Source organism: Argopecten irradians, chromosome 12, assembly GCF_041381155.1.
Source record: "Argopecten irradians isolate NY chromosome 12, Ai_NY, whole genome shotgun sequence".
Taxonomy (NCBI): Eukaryota; Metazoa; Mollusca; class Bivalvia; order Pectinida; family Pectinidae; genus Argopecten; species Argopecten irradians.
In genome coordinates, this window is record NC_091145.1 from 39,496,731 (window position 1) to 39,518,020 (window position 21,290).

The window sequence follows — 21,290 nt, forward strand, 5'->3', positions numbered from 1 at the left end:
TAAACATGGACATTTGTCAGAGTTACAGCCTGAATATCCTCGTCAGTAAACATGGACTTTTGTCAGAGTTACAGCCTGAATATCCTCGTCAAGTAAACATGGACATTTGTCAGAGTTACAGCCTGAATATCCTCGTCAGTAAACATGGACTTTTGTCAGAGTTACAGCCTGAATATCCTCGTCAATAAACATGGACATTTGTCAGAGTTACAGCCTGAATATCCTCGTCAGTAAACATGGACTTTTGTCAGAGTTACAGCCTGAATATCCTCGTCAATAAACATGGACTTTTGTCAGAGTTACAGCCTGAATATCCTCATCAATAAACATGGACATTTGTCAGAGTTACAGCCTGAATATCCTCGTCAGTAAACATGGACTTTTGTCAGAGTTACAGCCTGAATATCCTCGTCAATAAACATGGACTTTGTCAGAGTTACAGCCTGAATATCCTCGTCAATAAACATGGACATTTTCAGGTCAGCCTAATTTGTAAACAGAGTTACAGAGTTACTGCCAATATCCTCGTCAATAAACATGGACTTTTGTCAGAGTTACAGCCTAAATATCCTCGTCAATAAACGTGGACTTTTGTCAGAGTTACAGCCTAAATATCCTCGTCAATAAACATGGACTTTTGTCAGAGTTACAGCCTGAATATCCTCGTCAATAAACATGGACTTTTGTTCAGAGTTACAGCCTGAATATCCTCGTCAATAAACATGGACTTTTGTCAGAGTTACAGCCTGAATATCCTCGTCAATAAACATGGACTTTTGTCAGAGTTACAGCCTAAATATCCTCGTCAATAAACATGGACTTTTGTCAGAGTTACAGCCTAAATATCCTCGTCAGTAAACGTGGACTTTTGTCAGAGTTACAGCCTAAATATCCTCGTCAATAAACGTGGACTTTTGTCAGAGTTACAGCCTAAATATCCTCGTCAATAAACATGGACATTTGTCAGGGTTACAGCCTGAATATCCTCGTCAATAAACATAAACTTACACCAATTCTATGTAAATCTACCTCTTATAAACAATCATTTTTACCATCTACAATAGACCACTGGAACAAATTGCCTTCTTATATTAGATCTAACCCAACAACTTCAGTATTAAAATAATTTCTTGATAGAAACTTGAAAAGAAACATACATGTTTATTTTAACTTTGGAACTCGTAAGGGACAAATTTATCATGCCCGTTTACGCATGGAATGCAGTTCCCTCAATGAACACCTTTTTAACAAAAATATCGTGCAGTCTCCAAGATGTGTTTGTGGTCTAATTGAAAACAATTCTCACTTTCTATTAGAATGTTCTAGGTATGACGAAATTTGAACACGATTTATACGTTCATTACCATATACTATTACTGTAGACCTTCTTCTCTTTGGGAACGAAACACTACATGTATCTGTACATGAAAATAAGGTAATCTGCTTAGCTGTTCACAATTACATGTACATACTTCAATCCGGTAGATTTTCAACTATTGTTTAATTTAACTTTGTCTATATATGCCATTTTAACCAAAACCCTACACCCCCTTCCTCCCCCCCCCTTTTCACGAAAATTCCCATTTTTACATCATTTTCCATCATTAATTCCTATTTATTTTACTATTCCAACCCATGTTTTTCCTAGAATACTCTTTTCAATTTATTAAATTTCAATATTGCAAACTTTGCATAAGTAAACTTTCTATATTCTGTCTTATCAAGAATGTATTAGCAAATTATTATCAAGGTCATAGATTAATATAAGTGTCTTAGACACTTGTTTCTATGTTCCTTTATATCGATTGTATATATGATATTGTTGTATGGAGAAATTCAATAAAGAAAGTTTAAACTAATAAACTTGTACATTTGTCAGAGTTACAGCCTGAATATCCTCATCAATAAACATGGACTTTTGTCAGAGTTAGAGTCTGAATATCCTCGTCAGTAAACATGGATTTTTGTCAGAGTTACAGCCTGAATATACTCGTCAGTAAACATGGACTTTTGTCAGAGGTACAGCCTGAATTTACTCGTCAGTAAACATGGACATTTGTCAGGGTTACAGCCTGAATATCCTCGTCAGTAAAAATGGACTTTTGTCAGAGTTACAGCCTGAATATCCTCGTCAGTAAACATGGACATTTGTCAGAGTTACAGCCTGAATATCCTCGTCAGTAAACATGGACTTTTGTCAGAGTTACAGCCTGAATATCCTCATCAATAAACGTGGACTTTTGTCAGAGTTACAGCCTGAATATCCTCGTCAGTAAACATGGACTTTTGTCAGAGTTACAGCCTGAATATCCTCGTCAGTAAACATGGACTTTTGTCAGAGTTACAGCCTGAATATCCTCGTCAGTAAACATGGACTTTTGTCAGAGTTACAGCCTGAATATCCTCGTCAGTAAAACATGGACATTTGTCAGAGTTACAGCCTAATATCCTCGTCAGTAAACATGGACTTTGTCAGAGTTACAGCCTGAATATCCTCGTCAGTAAACATGGACATTTGTCAGAGTTACAGCCTAAATATCCTCGTCAATAAACATGGACATTTGTCAGAGTTACAGCCTGAATATCCTCGTCAGTAAACATGGACTTTTGTCAGAGTTACAGCCTGAATATCCTCGTCAGTAAACATGGACTTTTGTCGAGTTACAGCCTGAATATCCTCGTCAATAAACATGGACTTTGTCAGAGTTACAGCCTGAATATCCTCGTCAATAAACATGGACATTTGTCAGAGTTACAGCCTGAATATCCTCGTCAATAAACATGGACATTTTGTCAGAGTTACAGCCTAAATATCCTCGTCAGTAAACATGGACTTTTGTCAGAGTTACAGCCTGAATATCCTCGTCAATAAACATGGACTTTTGTCAGAGTTACAGCCTAAATATCCTCGTCAATAAACATGGACTTTTGTCAGAGTTACAGCCTAAATATCCTCGTCAGTAAACATGGACTTTTGTCAGAGTTACAGCCTGAATATCCTCGTCAATAAACGTGGACTTTTGTCAGAGTTACAGCCTAAATATCCTCGTCAATAAACATGGACTTTTGTCAGAGTTACAGCCTGAATATCCTCGTCAGTAAACATGGACTTTTGTCAGAGTTACAGCCTGAATATCCTCATCAATAAACATGGACATTTGTCAGAGTTACAGCCTAAATATCCTCGTCAATAAACGTGGACTTTTGTCAGAGTTACAGCCTAAATATCCTCGTCAGTAAACGTGGACTTTTGTCAGAGTTACAGCCTAATATCCTCGTCAATAAACATGGACATTTGTCAGGGTTACAGCCTGAATATCCTCGTCAATAAACATAAACTTACACCAATTCTATGTAAATCTACCTCTTATAAACAATCATTTTTACCATCTACAATAGACCACTGGAACAAATTGCCTTCTTATATTAGATCTTACCCAACAACTTCAGTATTAAAATAATTTCTTGATAGAAACTTGAAAAGAAACATACATGTTTATTTTAACTTTGGAACTCGTAAGGGACAAATTTATCATGCCCGTTTACGCATGGAATGCAGTTCCCTCAATGAACACCTTTTTAACAAAAATATCGTGCAGTCTCCAAGATGTGTTTGTGGTCTAATTGAAAACAATTCTCACTTTCTATTAGAATGTTCTAGGTATGACGAAATTTGAACACGATTTATACGTTCATTACCATATACTATTACTGTAGACCTTCTTCTCTTTGGGAACGAAACACTACATGTATCTGTACATGAAAATAAGGTAATCTGCTTAGCTGTTCACAATTACATGTACATACTTCAATCCGGTAGATTTTCAACTATTGTTTACTTTAACTTTGTCTATATATGCCATTTTAACCAAAACCCTACACCCCCTTCCTCCCCCCCCCCTTTTCACGAAAATTCCCATTTTTACATCATTTTCCATCATTAATTCCTATTTATTTTACTATTCCAACCCATGTTTTTCCTAGAATACTCTTTTCAATTTATTAAATTTCAATATTGCAAACTTTGCATAAGTAAACTTTCTATATTCTGTCTTATCAAGAATGTATTAGCAAATTATTATCAAGGTCATAGATTAATATAAGTGTCTTAGACACTTGTTTCTATGTTCCTTTATATCGATTGTATATATGATATTGTTGTATGGAGAAATTCAATAAAGAAAGTTTAAACTAATAAACTTGTACATTTGTCAGAGTTACAGCCTGAATATCCTCATCAATAAACATGGACTTTTGTCAGAGTTTCAGCCTGAATATCCTCGTCAGTAAACATGGACTTTTGTCAGAGTTACAGCCTGAATTTACTCGTCAGTAAACATGGACTTTTGTCAGAGTTACAGCCTGAATATCCTCGTCAGTAAACATGGACATTTGTCAGAGTTACAGCCTGAATATCCTCGTCAGTAAACATGGACTTTTGTCAGAGTTACAGCCTGAATATCCTCGTCAGTAAACATGGACATTTGTCAGAGTTACAGCCTGAATATCCTCGTCAGTAAACATGGACTTTTGTCAGAGTTACAGCCTGAATATCCTCGTCAGTAAACATGGACATTTGTCAGAGTTACAGCCTGAATATCCTCGTCAGTAAACATGGACTTTTGTCAGAGTTACAGCCTGAATATCCTCGTCAATAAACGTTGACTTTTGTCAGAGTTAGTGCCTGAATATCCTCGTCAGTAAACATGGACTTTTGTCAGAGTTAGAGTCTGAATATCCTCGTCAGTAAACATGGATTTTTGTCAGAGTTACAGCCTAAATATCCTCGTCAGTAAACATGGACATTTGTCAGAGGTACAGCCTGAATATCCTCGTCAGTAAACATGGCCATTCGTCAGAGGTACAGCCTGAATATCCTCGTCAGTAAAAATGGACTTTTGTCAGAGTTACAGCCTGAATATCCTCGTCAGTAAACATGGACATTTGTCAGAGGTACAGCCTGAATATCCTCGTCAATAAACATGGACATTTGTCAGAGGTACAGCCTAAATATCCTCATCAATAAACGTGGAAATTTGTCAGGGTTACAGCCTGAATATCCTCGTCAATAAACATGGACTTTTGTCAGAGTAACCGCCTGAATATCCTCATCAATAAACGTGGAAATTTGTCAGAGTTACAGCCTGAATATCCTCGTCAGTAAACATGGACATTTGTCAGAGTTAGAGCCTGAATATCCTCGTCAATACACATGGACTTTTGTCAGAGTTACAGCCTGAATATCCTCATCAATAAACGTGGACATTTATCAGAGTTACAGCCTGAATGTCCTCGTCAGTAAACATGGACTTTTGTCTGAGTAACCGCCTGAATATCCTCATCAATAAACGTGGACATTTATCAGAGTTACAGCCTGAATGTCCTCGTCAGTAAACATGGACTTTTGTCAGAGTTACAGCCTGAATATCCTCGTCAATAAACATGGACTTTTGTCAGAGTAACAGCCTGAATATCCTCATCAATAAACGTGGACATTTATCAGAGTTACAGCCTGAATGTCCTCGTCAGTAAACATGGACTTTTGTCAGAGTTACAGCCTGAATATCCTCGTCAATAAACATGGACATTTGTCAGAGTTACAGCCTGAATATCCTCGTCAGTAAACATGGACATTTATCAGAGTTACAGCCTAAATATCCTCGTCAGTAAACATGGACTTTTGTCAGAGTTACAGCCTGAATATCCTCATCAATAAACATGGACATTTGTCAGAGTTACAGCCTAAATATCCTCGTCAATAAACGTGGACTTTTGTCAGAGTTACAGCCTAAATATCCTCGTCAGTAAACATGGACTTTTGTCAGAGTTACAGCCTGAATATCCTCGTCAATAAACGTGGACTTTTGTCAGAGTTACAGCCTAAATATCCTCGTCAATAAACATGGACATTTGTCAGGGTTACAGCCTGAATATCCTCGTCAATAAACATAAACTTACACCAATTCTATGTAAATCTACCTCTTATAAACAATCATTTTTACCATCTACAATAGACCACTGGAACAAATTGCCTTCTTATATTAGATCTAACCCAACAACTTCAGTATTAAAATAATTTCTTGATAGAAACTTGAAAAGAAACATACATGTTTATTTTAACTTTGGAACTCGTAAGGGACAAATTTATCATGCCCGTTTACGCATGGAATGCAGTTCCCTCAATGAACACCTTTTTAACAAAAATATCGTGCAGTCTCCAAGATGTGTTTGTGGTCTAATTGAAAACAATTCTCACTTTCTATTAGAATGTTCTAGGTATGACGAAATTTGAACACGATTTATACGTTCATTACCATATACTATTACTGTAGACCTTCTTCTCTTTGGGAACGAAACACTACATGTATCTGTACATGAAAATAAGGTAATCTGCTTAGCTGTTCACAATTACATGTACATACTTCAATCCGGTAGATTTTCAACTATTGTTTACTTTAACTTTGTCTATATATGCCATTTTAACCAAAACCCTACACCCCCTTCCTCCCCCCCCCCCTTTTCACGAAAATTCCCATTTTTACATCATTTTCCATCATTAATTCCTATTTATTTTACTATTCCAACCCATGTTTTTCCTAGAATACTCTTTTCAATTTATTAAATTTCAATATTGCAAACTTTGCATAAGTAAACTTTCTATATTCTGTCTTATCAAGAATGTATTAGCAAATTATTATCAAGGTCATAGATTAATATAAGTGTCTTAGACACTTGTTTCTATGTTCCTTTATATCGATTGTATATATGATATTGTTGTATGGAGAAATTCAATAAAGAAAGTTTAAACTAATAAACTTGTACATTTGTCAGAGTTACAGCCTGAATATCCTCATCAATAAACATGGACTTTTGTCAGAGTTTCAGCCTGAATATCCTCGTCAGTAAACATGGACTTTTGTCAGAGTTACAGCCTGAATTTACTCGTCAGTAAACATGGACTTTTGTCAGAGTTACAGCCTGAATATCCTCGTCAGTAAACATGGACATTTGTCAGGGTTAGGGCCTGAATATCCTCGTCAGTAAACATGGACTTTTGTCAGAGTTACAGCCTAAATATCCTCGTCAGTAAACATGGACTTTTGTCAGAGTTACAGCCTGAATATCCTCGTCAGTAAACATGGACTTTTTGTCATATCCTCGTTACATGCCTGAATATCCTCGTCAGTAAACATGGACTTTTGTCAGAACTACTCCAACCCACCCCGCCCAAAACCCCCCCCACCCCATACCACCCACCCAACCCACCACTCCCAACCAATCCAAAACCACCCCCATTGACCACCCTACCCCCACAAACGCCCCCCAACCACCCCCCCCATAAAAACCCCACTCACCCTCCCCCTACCCCCAACCCAATTACTCCCGACCCCCCAAACTCACCCCACCACCTCCCCCCCAAACAAACAAATACCAAAACCCCCCTCCCTACCACTAATAACCCCCTTACCCACTCCAACCGCGACATTCACCTATACCCCCACTCCCGCACCCACTACCTACCAAACCACTCATTCCCCCCACCCCACCCTACCCACCAACAATCAAAATACCTCTAACCCATCCCTCCCTAAACCCCCCACCCATTATAACAAACTTTAACCCATCCAACCCACCCCACCCCACCCCATTCCAAAATACCCTCAAACCACTCCCCCCATACTACACCACACAATACCCCCCTACCCACATTCAAAAATACACCCTCTAACCCTCCATCCAAACACTACCTACCCCCATTCCAATCTAACTCCATCCACAACCACATCCCATATCCAAATACAGTACTGAACCCCACCCACACATACCCACCCCTATTACAAACATACTCCCACCTCACCCACACCAAAAAATAAACCTCATCATCCAATAACAACACAAAATCAACATCACAAAATTTCATCAAAAAAAATTACAAAACAAAATAACAGTGTGTGATAGTGAGTAATGATGAGAGTACAATAACTTTATTAATTTAAAATAATACCAATAATTTTAAAAAAATAATCAATTTAATTCACTCTCAACACAATATAAGTAGGAATCTACAATAATGTAAATTAAATTTTAAAAAATTAAAATTCTAAATGAATCGCTCACCTGGTTTGTAATGCCGTAGTAATGTTCTTAATACAATAAAACAAAATCATTGTCTCTTTTCTGAAGAAATTTTAAAATTTAATTCTAATTTCCCATATTAGACCCCAACCCTTCCAATCTCTGTTCTATTTCCCCCAAGGATGTTTCTGGCCATTTGTTGGACGAACGAACAATAAACAAATGACGGACGCAGCACCATTGCATACCGATAAGCTCACAGGCTCAAAAGGAGTATTTAAAACAACCTGCTAACTTATTATTTTAGGTCTTTCAGGGTGATTATCCATTCTCACTGTCAGATATCACCAATCAGGGGGAAAAATGAAAATATATGTATCTATTGTCAAATCACAGATGTAGATCCAGATTTCAATATATCTTGGATAAACTGGAGACTGCATTATGGCAATAAACATTAAAGAAAGCATTACCTCATCACTCAAAGTTGTTTGCAGAAACTTAATTGAATGATCTGTGATAAGATTTGGGCCAACTTTGGCAAGGAGATGACCAACAGGTCCAATCGTCCAAATTTTTTGTACAACTGCAAACATATAGTGGAATGTTTTTTTTTCAAATATATGTATACATTAGTTAATATAGGCATAGGTAAAGTTTCACCTGTTATGAAACAAAGAGGGTTATGTTTTAAAAACTCATTGTATAATCATTTACAGGTATAAATGTCAGCAATATATTGATATGTTTTCAATTTACATGAAATGAATCAATAGGAGAATCAAATTAAGTTATGTTTACTTTCAATATATTTGAAATATGTTAAATGAAATACGCAATTTTTTTAACAGGAATATTTACCATAATCAGCATCAAATAAAACATCACTTGGTGTTGCAACTACTGTTGAACTACTACATGCAGCTGTAGGCAAAGAAAGAAACATAATTATTTGAATGACAAGATATTAGTGGAGATTTTATGGAAATGTCAAAGAAGATTAACCAACTTAATAATTTTCATAGACCACAATGTTGGAGTTTGTAAATTTTATAATGTATTAAACAACTGAATATTAGTTAGCTACTGTGTTCTATTATTAAAGGCTAGGTTTTAATATAGATAGAGAAAAAGTTAGGGTTTTTTCAATTCAAACTCCAACCAGGGTAACCATTTTGAAAGAAAGTACATTTTGCAATTTCCAAATTCATATCATTGCTATGTAGGAATATTCTCTGTCAGAAAACATCTCTACTTTTGAATTTCATGATTATATATAAAACCAGCCAATCAGTGGCCAGGTCAAAATTCTATCGTGGGCTCAATCTTCAATACACAGGGGCCATTTTGAAGGTCTTTTTTTTTTCATTTAGTTGATTGTTCCCTAAAGATGCTGCCATAACAGACACAGAAAAACAATTATCACCCAAGAAAGTACAACATCAAGATCACAATCACAACAGGATACATTTTATATACTTGACATTTAAATGTCACTTTAAAGGGCCACTATGTTTCCAAAACAAAATTTAAATGATGACAGTTATAATGTTAGAACATCTTCATTGCTAACCTAAGATGAGGTTAAACACCAAACAAATGCAAGGTTCCATATGTAAACCTTTGCTTAACAAAGAAGCTCATTTCACTGTTTTACTGTGTGCAGTTGTACTGATAGCCAACCACGTCTAGGACGACGAGGATAAACATTAAGTCTACCCAAGTTCTGGAAATTATTCATGTGTAGTGATAATGGTCATTTGATAACTTTTGAGATTCCATAAAACTATTGAACTTATTCACAGTAAAAATTTAAAAATTAAAATCTGTTTTGGAAATGTAGTGGGTCTTTAACACCTTCAAAAAGCTTCATTAATCCGGTGAATTTGAAATATCGATGTTCATGAATGATAATAATCTTTCATGAAATTGTATTACAAAGAAATTCAATGTTAATAGTCTGCCAAGTCTTGATTGGTTACATTTGTATGTACGCTTTTTATCATGCTGGTATATATATATACATATATATAAAGCTAGGTTCTTATATATTCATATATTCATGCAGAAATAACTGAAACCATCAATCTGGTCCGATAAATTGTTGAGTGCCATGCAATGTGAAAAAGGATCCAATACCTTTGCATATGAATAAATTACATCCACAAATTACATCTTATTTACTTCATGTAAAATCTCAGTATATTATGTGAAATAAAAAAAACCTCTATAATTTAAAAGTACTTTGAAGTTAGAAAATTAGTTAGATCAGTATATCTGTTTACCCGTCACCAGCTCTAATTACAGAAAGAATTGAAATCTAATGTCTACATGACAGAAGGTGAAAAGGCGAGCAGTGGCAAGGCTATATAAGCAATGGAAGAATACAGAAAGTTTGAAAGGTTACACACACCCAAGTATGGTAATATTTTAAAACCATTACCTCTGTGAAATATTCTGTAAAGGGATGGACGAAAGCAGATATTTAGTTTCCTAAAAATAATGTATACCGGTAATTCATTTAAAATACCTGTAAAACATAAAACATTTAGATGTGCTTTATAACTTGAATATTCATTTCAAGTCAACACAAGTAACCATCCTCCCACTGAAGTGTTTCAGAGCTGAAATAAGAGCTATTTTCTCTTTTGTACATTACTTTAACATTTGAATGAAAAGTTTTATAAACGGCAATCTCATTGAAGGATCAATCCAAAAATGTCATATGCACGACTAGGACCCTAGGGGAACCTGCATATGAAATTTGAGAAAAATCACTTCAGCTCTTTCTGAGAAATTGTGGTAACAAGCTTTAATGATAAGAATTGAAGATGGCAGCCTGTCTGCCATCTTTTGACGGATCAGTCTCAAAATGCATTATGCACAATTAAGGGCTTATGTGGAACCCGCATATGAAATTTGAGACAGGTCCCTTCCTGATAAATAAGGGCTAATAAGAATTGTTAACGGACGGATTGACGGACAATGGACCAGAGACCATAGTCAATCTAAATAGCCCACCACCTGATAATGGAGGGCTAAAAACTATATCCTGAGACATTACCTGGTTTATGTGGCGAAATGGGGCCATCCAGTGAGGGAGGATTATCTGCCAAGGCTGGGCCATGTAACGATGGAGGATTATCTGCCAAGACCGGGCCATCCAGTGATGAGGGAAGATTATCTGCCAAGACTGGGCCATCCGGTGAGGGAGGATTATCTGCCAAGACCGGGCCATCCAGTGATGAGGGAAGATTATCTGCCAAGACCGGGCCATCCGGTGAGGGAGGATTATCTGCCAAGACCGGGCCATCCAGTGAGGGGAGGATTATCTGCCAAGACCGGGCCATCCAGTGAGGGAGGATTATCTGCCAAGACCGGGACATCCAGTGAGGGAGGATTATCTGTCAAGACCGGGCCATCCAGTGAGGGAGGATTGTCTGTCAAGTCCGAGCCATCCAGTGAGGGAGGATTATCTGTCAAGACCGGGCCATCCAGCGAAGGAGGAGTTCCTACAATAAGAGTACTAGCATTTCAAGATATTCATTACCTGCATCTAAATAACAGCTTCTAGTATTGATACATTCTCTTGTTTTGATGTGAGTGTGTCTTAACACAGAAATTTTTATTAAAATTATGATCATATTTCATACATATTGAGGAATGTATCCTGTGGTGTTCTAATTTCAGCCATTACAGATTTCCCTGTTAAGTGTAGTGTTGTTAACTGTTGTGCACATTGAACATTGACGCACAGTTGACAGACCCATTTTAATGTCTCCTTAGGTAAGAGAGGTAGGTTGAGACTATCTCAATCATTCTTTTGTATATTGGAGAAAAATAACCATTCCCATTCTTGAAAAGTGACACCATATAGTCACTACCCTTGTGGAAAGCCTCAGTTTGGAAATTCATTAATTATCCCGTGTTGTGATTTTGATGTCACACCCTCAAGAGAGAGAAAGATTCTATTAAGATTTTGACAAGAGACACATAGTACCTTCATGAACAATAGTATGAGCACAATAGATAGATAGTGTATCGAGCCATTAACTTACTGGTTTTTGAATGGATCTTGGCCTTCATTGGTTTCTTTCTTGCCATGTTACCAATTTCTGCAATAAATATCAATGAAATAAACAAAAAAAACATGAATTATAAAAGTAATAAAAGTTCTAATTGAATGATAATAGATATTTCTAATTATGAAATTAGCAAGAAGTGCTTTCCACAACAGGTTTTCAGATTCAATTATGCTATTTAATATATATAGTATTTAAATTTGACCCATAGCTGACCCATTTCATACAAGGACGCTATAGACTAAATATAAACCAATTATTTTTATTCCTATATCAGAAGAAGAATTTTTTTTAATTGCTAGATATTTCCGTTTTGGATCCTACTACTAACGTTATACATATGTATATTCCCCTATTGCCCCCCCCCCCCCCCCCCACCATCTCTCTGGTGCCAAGAGCACAGGATCACAGTTTATACAAAAGTTGTTCTTCTTTACCAAATGTTGCTTCATATCAAACTTAAACTAAACCTTGATGCTTGCAACAGGATAATTCACTATATTTCCCCAATTAATCCCAATTCCTCTGGCCCCTAGAAGCCTAGGATTACACTAAATCTATTCACCTTCACCCAAGGATGTGACTACTTCCATCTATATAATTGACAATGGATTTCTACAATCTGCTATATTTCCCCTATTGGGGCCGACCTTCGCACCCATGGGGTAAGAACCACCATTTATGCAAGGTCCCTTTCACCCAAGGATGTTTTCTGACCAAATCTGGTGTAAATCCATCAAGGACTTAATGACAAGTAGTGATTCAACAGGAAATCCCTCTATTTCGATCCCCTATTGGGCCCTTAATGATTAAGGACTTATTGGAAAGTTATTCAATGTCATGAATATGTAGTTTTGAACATTATTTTATCGTGATATGTGTTTACCTAACACTGCTGCAGCTCGCATCTTTTGGGCTTTGGCACCTACTCTGCGCTGATACTTCCCATGCCGTCTGAAATATTTTCTTCTTGTTGGTAATTTCCGTAACTTTGCTGATGGACCTAATGGTAAGTTGGCATCATGAGGTACATTTTCTTTCAATGCAGTTGCCACTTCCTCCAAGAGGTCATTTGCATTTTGTAAAGTATTATTATCCTTACAAAGGTACACCAAAGTCTGGATGTGTTTAAGTTTACTGAGGACATTTCTCTAGACTTTCACGGTATCAATGCTGTCTTCCTTTGTTGAAGAGATTGCTTCCTCCGTCACCGGTTGTCTGGTCAATGCACACAACCCAGAATGTGTTTTTACTGAGGAAGTGTCTAAAGTGAGCAGTGGGTTACTTCTATACAATAAAGGAAGATCCAAAAAGTCTGAGTTGGTAAATGTGAACACAGCAAACATGTGCTTACATGGCAGAAAATTCCTCCTAAAATCATCACAACTACAGTCCGGGTATGCAGACTCACTGCCCAAAGACACAGTGTATTTCCTGGAGTCACTTTTAACAGTGTAGAGACCCACGGTATTCAGGCTGATATCACTGCTCTGGAAATCTTCCTCTCCCTTACTGAGCCTCTTCAGCATGTGCTGTACAATATGATGAGGGCGATCATGTAGATAAGAAGGGATGCCCTGGTAGGGTTTGAAGTTGGAGGTTGATCTGAAAATGAAAATCTCAATATAATGATTTACATTTTTGGAGTACTATTTCCTGTCAAATCAAAGGCTGTTCCATCAAATGCTATTTTTCTCTATGCAGATGTTTTAATTTTATATTTTACATTTTCTTTATATAATGGAAATGACTACTTAGATGTACAAGCAAAGGTTGTCATTATTTTGACATGCATTGGTATGTTACATACAATCAGTGTTCTAGCAAATACAGACCAACTCATTCATTAATATGAATTCGGATAGTACAAAACCCTTATGTAACAATATTCAAGTCTCCTGGACACGTTTTGTATTATCTTAAACCCACAAAAACAAAAATTGACAAAACCAGGTTAATTGTAACCATTGATCACTGTTTGTACTCCCATTATGTGTATACAGTGGGTAATCCATATACAGGGGATGAACAGTTTTCAATAAAACGTAAAGTATATCTCTGATCAAAGGCATCATGTTGTTTTATTTTCTGGGTTCGATCCCACTTAGTACAAATCCTGCATTATACAAAAGGATTTCAGGGGTCCCCATGAATTCATAATAACAGGGTTGGACTGTATATGATGGTAATGTGCACCATTTGATTAGTGCACTATATGGTATGCTAAAACACCCAATGTATGTCAAAAATATGACAATCCATACTTAATTGTTGTATCATCTGTCAGGAATAAAAAAAACATGTATACTTGCTTTCCAGTAGAAGTTACCAGACATTTTCAAGAACTATCATAACTATTTCATTTCTAATATATGTGCAATGATGAGTAACTAATACATAAATGTACAGTCATGTATTTCCTAAATGAAACAAAAATGCTCATGCAGTTTGTGCTGATCTAAGATATATTACCTAAAGTTCAACATCAAATATGTTTGATACAGGTCTGGCAGGAAATCCTTGAAAATTATCTGCACAAGGTTGCTGAGCGAAGCAGAACTGGACAACTTCAAATAGAAATGCTTCAATGACTTGTTTAGGGTTTCCACACCATTGTTGGTTGTCACAGGTAAATGGAATCCAGGAGCGATACAGGCACGACACCAACTCTATAAATAAATATATTCTAGTTATGGATATAAATGAAATTAATAGTTTAAAAAATTTCTTTTTTGTGCAATTTAATTTTGCATTTTTTTTTTTGAGTGATAAAAATCACAGAAAAGGTCCATAACAAAAACATCAATTTTCAATTATGGATTTAATTTACACGAAGCTGTCTTATTCAAGAGAAAATTTTAAGCATATCAAGTTGATAGGTACATATAAAGTATGACATCCATTTATATCGTTTACACAAATTCACCCCGCCTCCCTCCAAGTCTCCAAAAACCACAAAGATGATGCATAAAGCATACGAGACAGATATGATATCTATTCATACTTTCATTTATCTATCTCTTTATTTTTGGGAGTTTAACATATTACTTGGCTGACAACCCTTGGCCATGTCATTCTGACTTTCTGAGACGAGGTCATTTACACATACATAGCAATATGACCAAATTTACCCCTTTACCATATGCCAATTCAGTACTTTAGTAAAAAAGTATTACCTCCTTTACAGAAAGCCATTTGCTCTCAACATATCTCCTTAGAGATCCCCGGTAGAAAGACTTCTCTTCCAGACTTTGAATGGCCTCCTGTAGAGTTTCCTCTGAAGGGGCATCAGCAACTGCTCTCAGATGGCGAAGGAATTCCTCCCTGTCTTCACTTGGAACATTATCCTCTGCGACACATTCAATATAAATTTCAAATCAGTAAAAAAACATAAAAAAGGGACCCATGGTCTTAATAGGCGCTTTTCAAAACAGTTTTTAATTTTTAAAATGGGAATATAAACATGATTGATAATTTTGTAGAGTGGCAAAAGTTATCAACTTGTACTATTAATACCTTTACATGTGAAAGGTCAAACCCTAAATATACATGTAGCTCAACAACGTATCATTCAGCCATATTGCACTGTTTGAAGTTGGACTTTTGCTCATTTGCTCCTGAAATTTGAATTAACCTACCACTTCTAGACCACCTCTCCCAAGCTTGCTCTCTGTGGAAGGCCACACATCAATATTTTCCCGTCAGGAAATTCTGCAGTCACTGCACCAATTTCTGCCTCATCATAATCCAGCTATATAAAAAAAAAGTACATCATGATTAAAAACTTCACGTTATGGTTTACAAACAATGGACACTAATACACCATCAACTCAATTGCTCTTTGGACTAGATGAGCTAAAAATGATCCATTTGAGTACAGGTAATACCAAACCACTTGACCGATGCACATGATATATTGTAACTTAAATTCAATTGTTTTGGGAGATATGATTGGATGGATGGATCCATTGTTTAATGTCCAGTCAAACTTTGATGGATATGGAGATAAATATGTATTTTCACAAAAACCAACCATGAAATACGATGGCTTCCAATCTTCATTCCAAGATTTCAGTATGGATAACGCTTCCTGGATGCTGCTCATGGTTTCATCTTCTGTTATGAATTGGCATACTGGTATATAGTCCACATTGGTCCTCACAACAACAAGGAATAATGGTAGGGCATACTTGGTGGTTTTATAGGTTGCGTCAAGCAAACACAAGGTATTACCATACAAGTTTAATAATCGTTGTTGCCATTCTTCCTGGTGGATAAAAAGGAACTTGCTGGTTGAACCATCCTCACAATCGCTGGCTGGTCTAAAATGTATCTTCCTTGAGGGGTCTTCTTCTTTCATCTTTTTTAACCAGTCTTCCAAATTTTCCTGATCACATTGAGAAGAATGCTTAGAGGAAAGAGTTAAACAGATATGGTTTTTTATGTCTTTGTTGGTAGGAAAATATGACCTATCCATTGGGGAAGGTTTGGAATCCTTGTCATCATACTTCTTGTCAACAAAAGTCTTCAGCAATCTTTTGATAATGCCTACATTTGTTATCCCATCACTCACAAACTCTCTGATTTTAGTTTTGACTGTATCATCAACTCTGTTTCCCATTACCGATTCTGGTGAAGGAATGTGATTGTTATGCCCGTCAGCTAAAGGGAGTGATACATAAATCCTTGTATCACCATAGTCAGGATCATTTTGGAGCCGTTTCCTCAAATCATTCATTAGAATACTGCGTCTGCGGTCTTTCATACTCAAGTCAGAGGTGTAGTCCATATACATCTTAACATGTCTGATAGTTATCTTTGCCTGACAATCAACCTTCCTTGTAGGCTGAAGGTGAACCCTTTTCGTCTGAGCATAATCATGCAAGTTGGGAATCTAGAAAATAGAAAGCCAATATAGAGATCACTGAGGTGACGGGCCTCCAATGTAAGATTATATAGAGATGCGCTGAAGTGATGGGCCTCCAATGTCTGAGTATACAGAGATGCAATGAGGTGACGGGCCTCCAATGTCTGACTATATAGAGATGCGCTGAGGTGACGGGCCTCCAATAACTGAGTATACAGAGATGCGCTGAGGTGACGGGCCTCCAATGCAAGATTATATAGAGATGCGCTGAAGTGACAGGCCTCCAATGTCTGACTATATAGAGATGCGCTGAGGTGACGGGCCTCCAATAACTGAGTATACAGAGATGCGCTGAAGTGACGGGCCTCTAATGTAAGTCTTTATAGAGATGCGCTGAGGTGACGGGCCTCCAATGTCTGACTATATAGAGATGCGCTGAAGTGACGGGCCTCCAATGTCTGACTATATAGAGATGCGCTGAGGTGACAGGCCTCCAATAACTAAGTATACAGAGATGCGCTGAAGTGACGGGCCTCCAATGTCTGACTATATAGAGATGCGCTGAGGTGACGGGCCTCCAATAACTGAGTATACAGAGATGCGCTGAAGTGACGGGCCTCTAATGTAAGTCTTTATAGAGATGCGCTGAGGTGACGGGCCTCCAATGTCTGACTATATAGAGATGCGCTGAGGTGACAGGCCTCCAATAACTAAGTATACAGAGATGCGCTGAAGTGACGGGCCTCCAATGTCTGACTATATAGAGATGCGCTGAGGTGACGGGCCTCCAATAACTGAGTATACAGAGATGCGCTGAAGTGACGGGCCTCTAATGTAAGGCTTTATAGAGATGCGCTGAGGTGACGGGCCTCCAATGCAAGATTATAAAGAGATGCGCTGAAGTGACGGGCCTCCAATGTCTGACTATATAGAGATGCGCTGAAGTGACGGGCCTCCAATGTCTGACTATATAGAGATGCGCTGAGGTGACAGGCCTCCAATAACTGAGTATACAGAGATGCGCTGAAGTGACGGGCCTCTAATGTAAGTCTTTATAGAGATGCGCTGAGGTGACGGGCCTCCAATGCAAGATTATATAGAGATGCGCTGAAGTGACAGGCCTCCAATGTCTGACTATATAGAGATGCGCTGAGGTGAAGGGCCTCCAATGTCTGACTATATAGAGATGCGCTGAGGAGACGGGCCTCCAATAACTGAGTATACAGAGATGCGCTGAAGTGGCGGGCCTCTAATGTAAGTCTTTATAGAGATGCGCTGAGGTGACGGGCATCCAATGCAAGATTATATAGAGATGCGCTGAAGTGACGGGCCTCAAATGTCTGACTATATAGAGATGCACTGAGGTGACGGGCCATCTATGTAAGACTATATAGAGATGCGCTGAAGTGACAGGCCTCCAAACTAAGAGAACAAACTAAGAACACAAGCTACCAACTTGAAGGCTTTAGAATTGAACTTAATCTATTTATTTAATCTATTTCTTTAAATTGATCATCCCTTAGGGAACACCCCCACCGTTTATACAATATTGGTTCCACTTCACCGAAGGAAGCGAAATTAGAACTAAATCCCTTCATTCCCACAGAAGTCCCACAGAAGAATGATTTTAAAGAATTTAATTGCTATATTTTCCCTATTGGGCCCCGCCCTTAAGGCCCCTGGGGGACCAGACCCATTGTTTATACAAAATTGGTTCACCTTTATCCATGAAAGCTTCAGGCCAAATTTGGTGAAAATCCATTCAGCTGTTTATGACTAGTAGGGATTTTTGTGAAAAGGTGACGGCCGATGGACGACTGACGCTGGACGACGGACGCTGCGCCATTACATAAGCTCTCCAGACCTTCGGGCCAGGTGAGCTAATAATGTAACTTCAATTCACCCTTTCTACATAATTTATTAATGTTTCAAAATTGCAAAATAATGAAATATATTATAACTAATATTATTTTTGATGTTGTAGGATTCTTTTTTAAGAAATCAATGTTACCACGTCTATCTTGTGTACATATTTACATAATAATATATTAATTAACACCTGCCATATAATTACCGTTGATTGATTGCTGGTTACGCCCTTTCCCATACTGGCACAGCTTGATCACATGTCTGCCCAGACTAAATGCTGGTCCATTTATCGGCAGATTAGGGTGGTGCCATAATAGACGAGGAGTTTTCGAGACCTCAGCCTTTCTAGTTTTATTATCATGCCTACAACGAAAGTAGGATAACAAGTCAATTGTGTACCCATTATATTTTTAATATGTACATTTACAATATAGATTCTAATGTATAAAATATAACATTTATTAAAATATGCAACAGGAGTCAGGAGAAAATGTAGCAATCAGATAATCAAACCTGGGACCTCCAAACACAAGCCAATTAAATACTCTACTGCTGAGCTACCCGTTCACTGATGATCAACCCAGTCCAATCACGCTACATTCCTCCCTCCTTTTTCAAATTCTTTGCCCTAGAAGCTTAAGACATACAAGATCCTTAAATTATACCACCACAGTGGGTATTTTTGCTGGGTGGCAATTTTGTAACAGGAGAGGAGAAAATGTACTAGCAGCCAGACGGGGATTCGAACTCTGGCCCTCTGAACACTAGCTAAATGCTCTACTGCTGAGCTACCAGGTCATGATGATCAACTCAGTTCTATCCCGCTACAAACACATTTTTTTTTATATAATATGTGAGTGGTTGGGCTACTGTTTGTTGTCACTGGGTATAGCTGCCAGTTACTGGACATAATGATGTTATATGTTGCAATATATTCGATCCTGACCCTTCCTCCTCCACATGTACTATAAGAGGCAAGGAATAAAAAGGGAATATAACTGGATACACCGGTTGCATACATGAGATCGTGTCGGGATCAATGCCGTCGGGTAATACTGTGATTTCCAGTCATTTTACACATTTTTTTTGTATAATTGATATAATTTATGAATGTGCAATCATTGCAAATTAACAATCAATTCATCAGGTGACATTAATCATTCTCTTTTGATTCTTCTCTAAAATCACTAATGATAATCATTGATTGTTGGAAATATTACCAGGAATACGGTAGTCTGTTCAACATGTCATTATTGTTCCTAAAAGAAATATACACCCATTTTACATAAGGTCATACAATTGTAGAAGAACAGGGAATATACACATGTTTACTGTCTATTGCGAACAGGAATCAAACCCGAGTCTCCGGTATGAAAAAATACAACTATACCAACTGAGCCTTTGACACAATGTACAAACCACATTGACTCACTACTTTTACACAATATAAAATGAAATAAAAACTATGTATACTTACCATGTACAGTATTTATATATTATCTAAATACAAAGTACTAGTGTTCACTTTGATTGTTAATTTTGTTCTTTCACAAAAATGTTCACCTAGCACTGTGACATTGCAAATGCACTGGTTATTAATGCATTTTTTACAGACCTGCAAGTAGCAAATAATTTATATATATATAAATCAATAATTGATTGATTGATTGATTGATTGATTGATTGATTGATTGATTGATTGATTGATTGATTGATTGATTGATTGATTAATCAATCAATTAAATAAATAAACAAATTATTAAATCGATCAATCAATGAGTAAGTAAATAAGTAATCAAATAAATAAATAAATAAGTAAGTAAATGCCTAGGCCTATAATTTACCATGAAACAAATGCTGCACCCGTTTCAAGTCGATGCGTTTCAATTAAATTATCTAATTGATTTTCGTTTGAAACCCAACCAATTATGCCGTCCGATTTCTTGCAGGAAACGTTAAAGCCGCTGACTGCATCCATGTCAAGCGAAAGCGAAACCGAAAGTAGCTATAGCTAAATATGGAGTTTCTACAAAGTACGGGTCATAACACCTCCAAAGGAGGTTGTGGATGAACAAAGTTATGGGTACTGTTTACCACCACAAGCGTAGATTTTGTGGTTTTGGCTTGGTTTTTGAGGTGCCCATTAGAGCCGAGACGACATTTCGACCGGACAGGGAAATGTCTACCTAGCATATTTTTCGTAAATTTCTCGATTCATCAAGCCATAACTTCGTCAATACTTGGCCAATTTTGTTCATCAAGCACTCAATGGAAAGATAAATTATTTCTTTTTAAGGTAAGATATCCGTCAATACTGTATATAACCCATTTATTAAAATAATCATGGTTTTAAAAAAATAGGTCCGTTTTTCTCGACTGCCGAGTTCATACCCTTG

The 21,290-nt window shown here is 37.2% G+C and overlaps 1 protein-coding gene across 1 annotated transcript; it reads right to left on the minus strand.

Annotated features, from left to right (window-relative positions):
- Positions 1–8,570: 8,570 nt before the first annotated feature.
- Positions 8,571–16,953, minus strand: LOC138305096 (uncharacterized). Its single transcript, XM_069245497.1, has 10 exons — positions 16,192–16,953; positions 15,885–15,909; positions 15,335–15,507; positions 14,631–14,827; positions 13,045–13,763; positions 12,135–12,191; positions 11,141–11,588; positions 10,520–10,533; positions 8,938–9,000; positions 8,571–8,662 (listed from the first exon to the last, which is right to left on the minus strand). Exons 1-5 carry the CDS (start codon positions 16,951–16,953, stop codon positions 13,310–13,312), a joined length of 1,611 nt encoding a protein of 536 aa, XP_069101598.1. The 3' UTR covers positions 8,571–8,662; positions 8,938–9,000; positions 10,520–10,533; positions 11,141–11,588; positions 12,135–12,191; positions 13,045–13,309.
- Between the last annotated feature and the right edge of the window lie 4,337 nt (positions 16,954–21,290).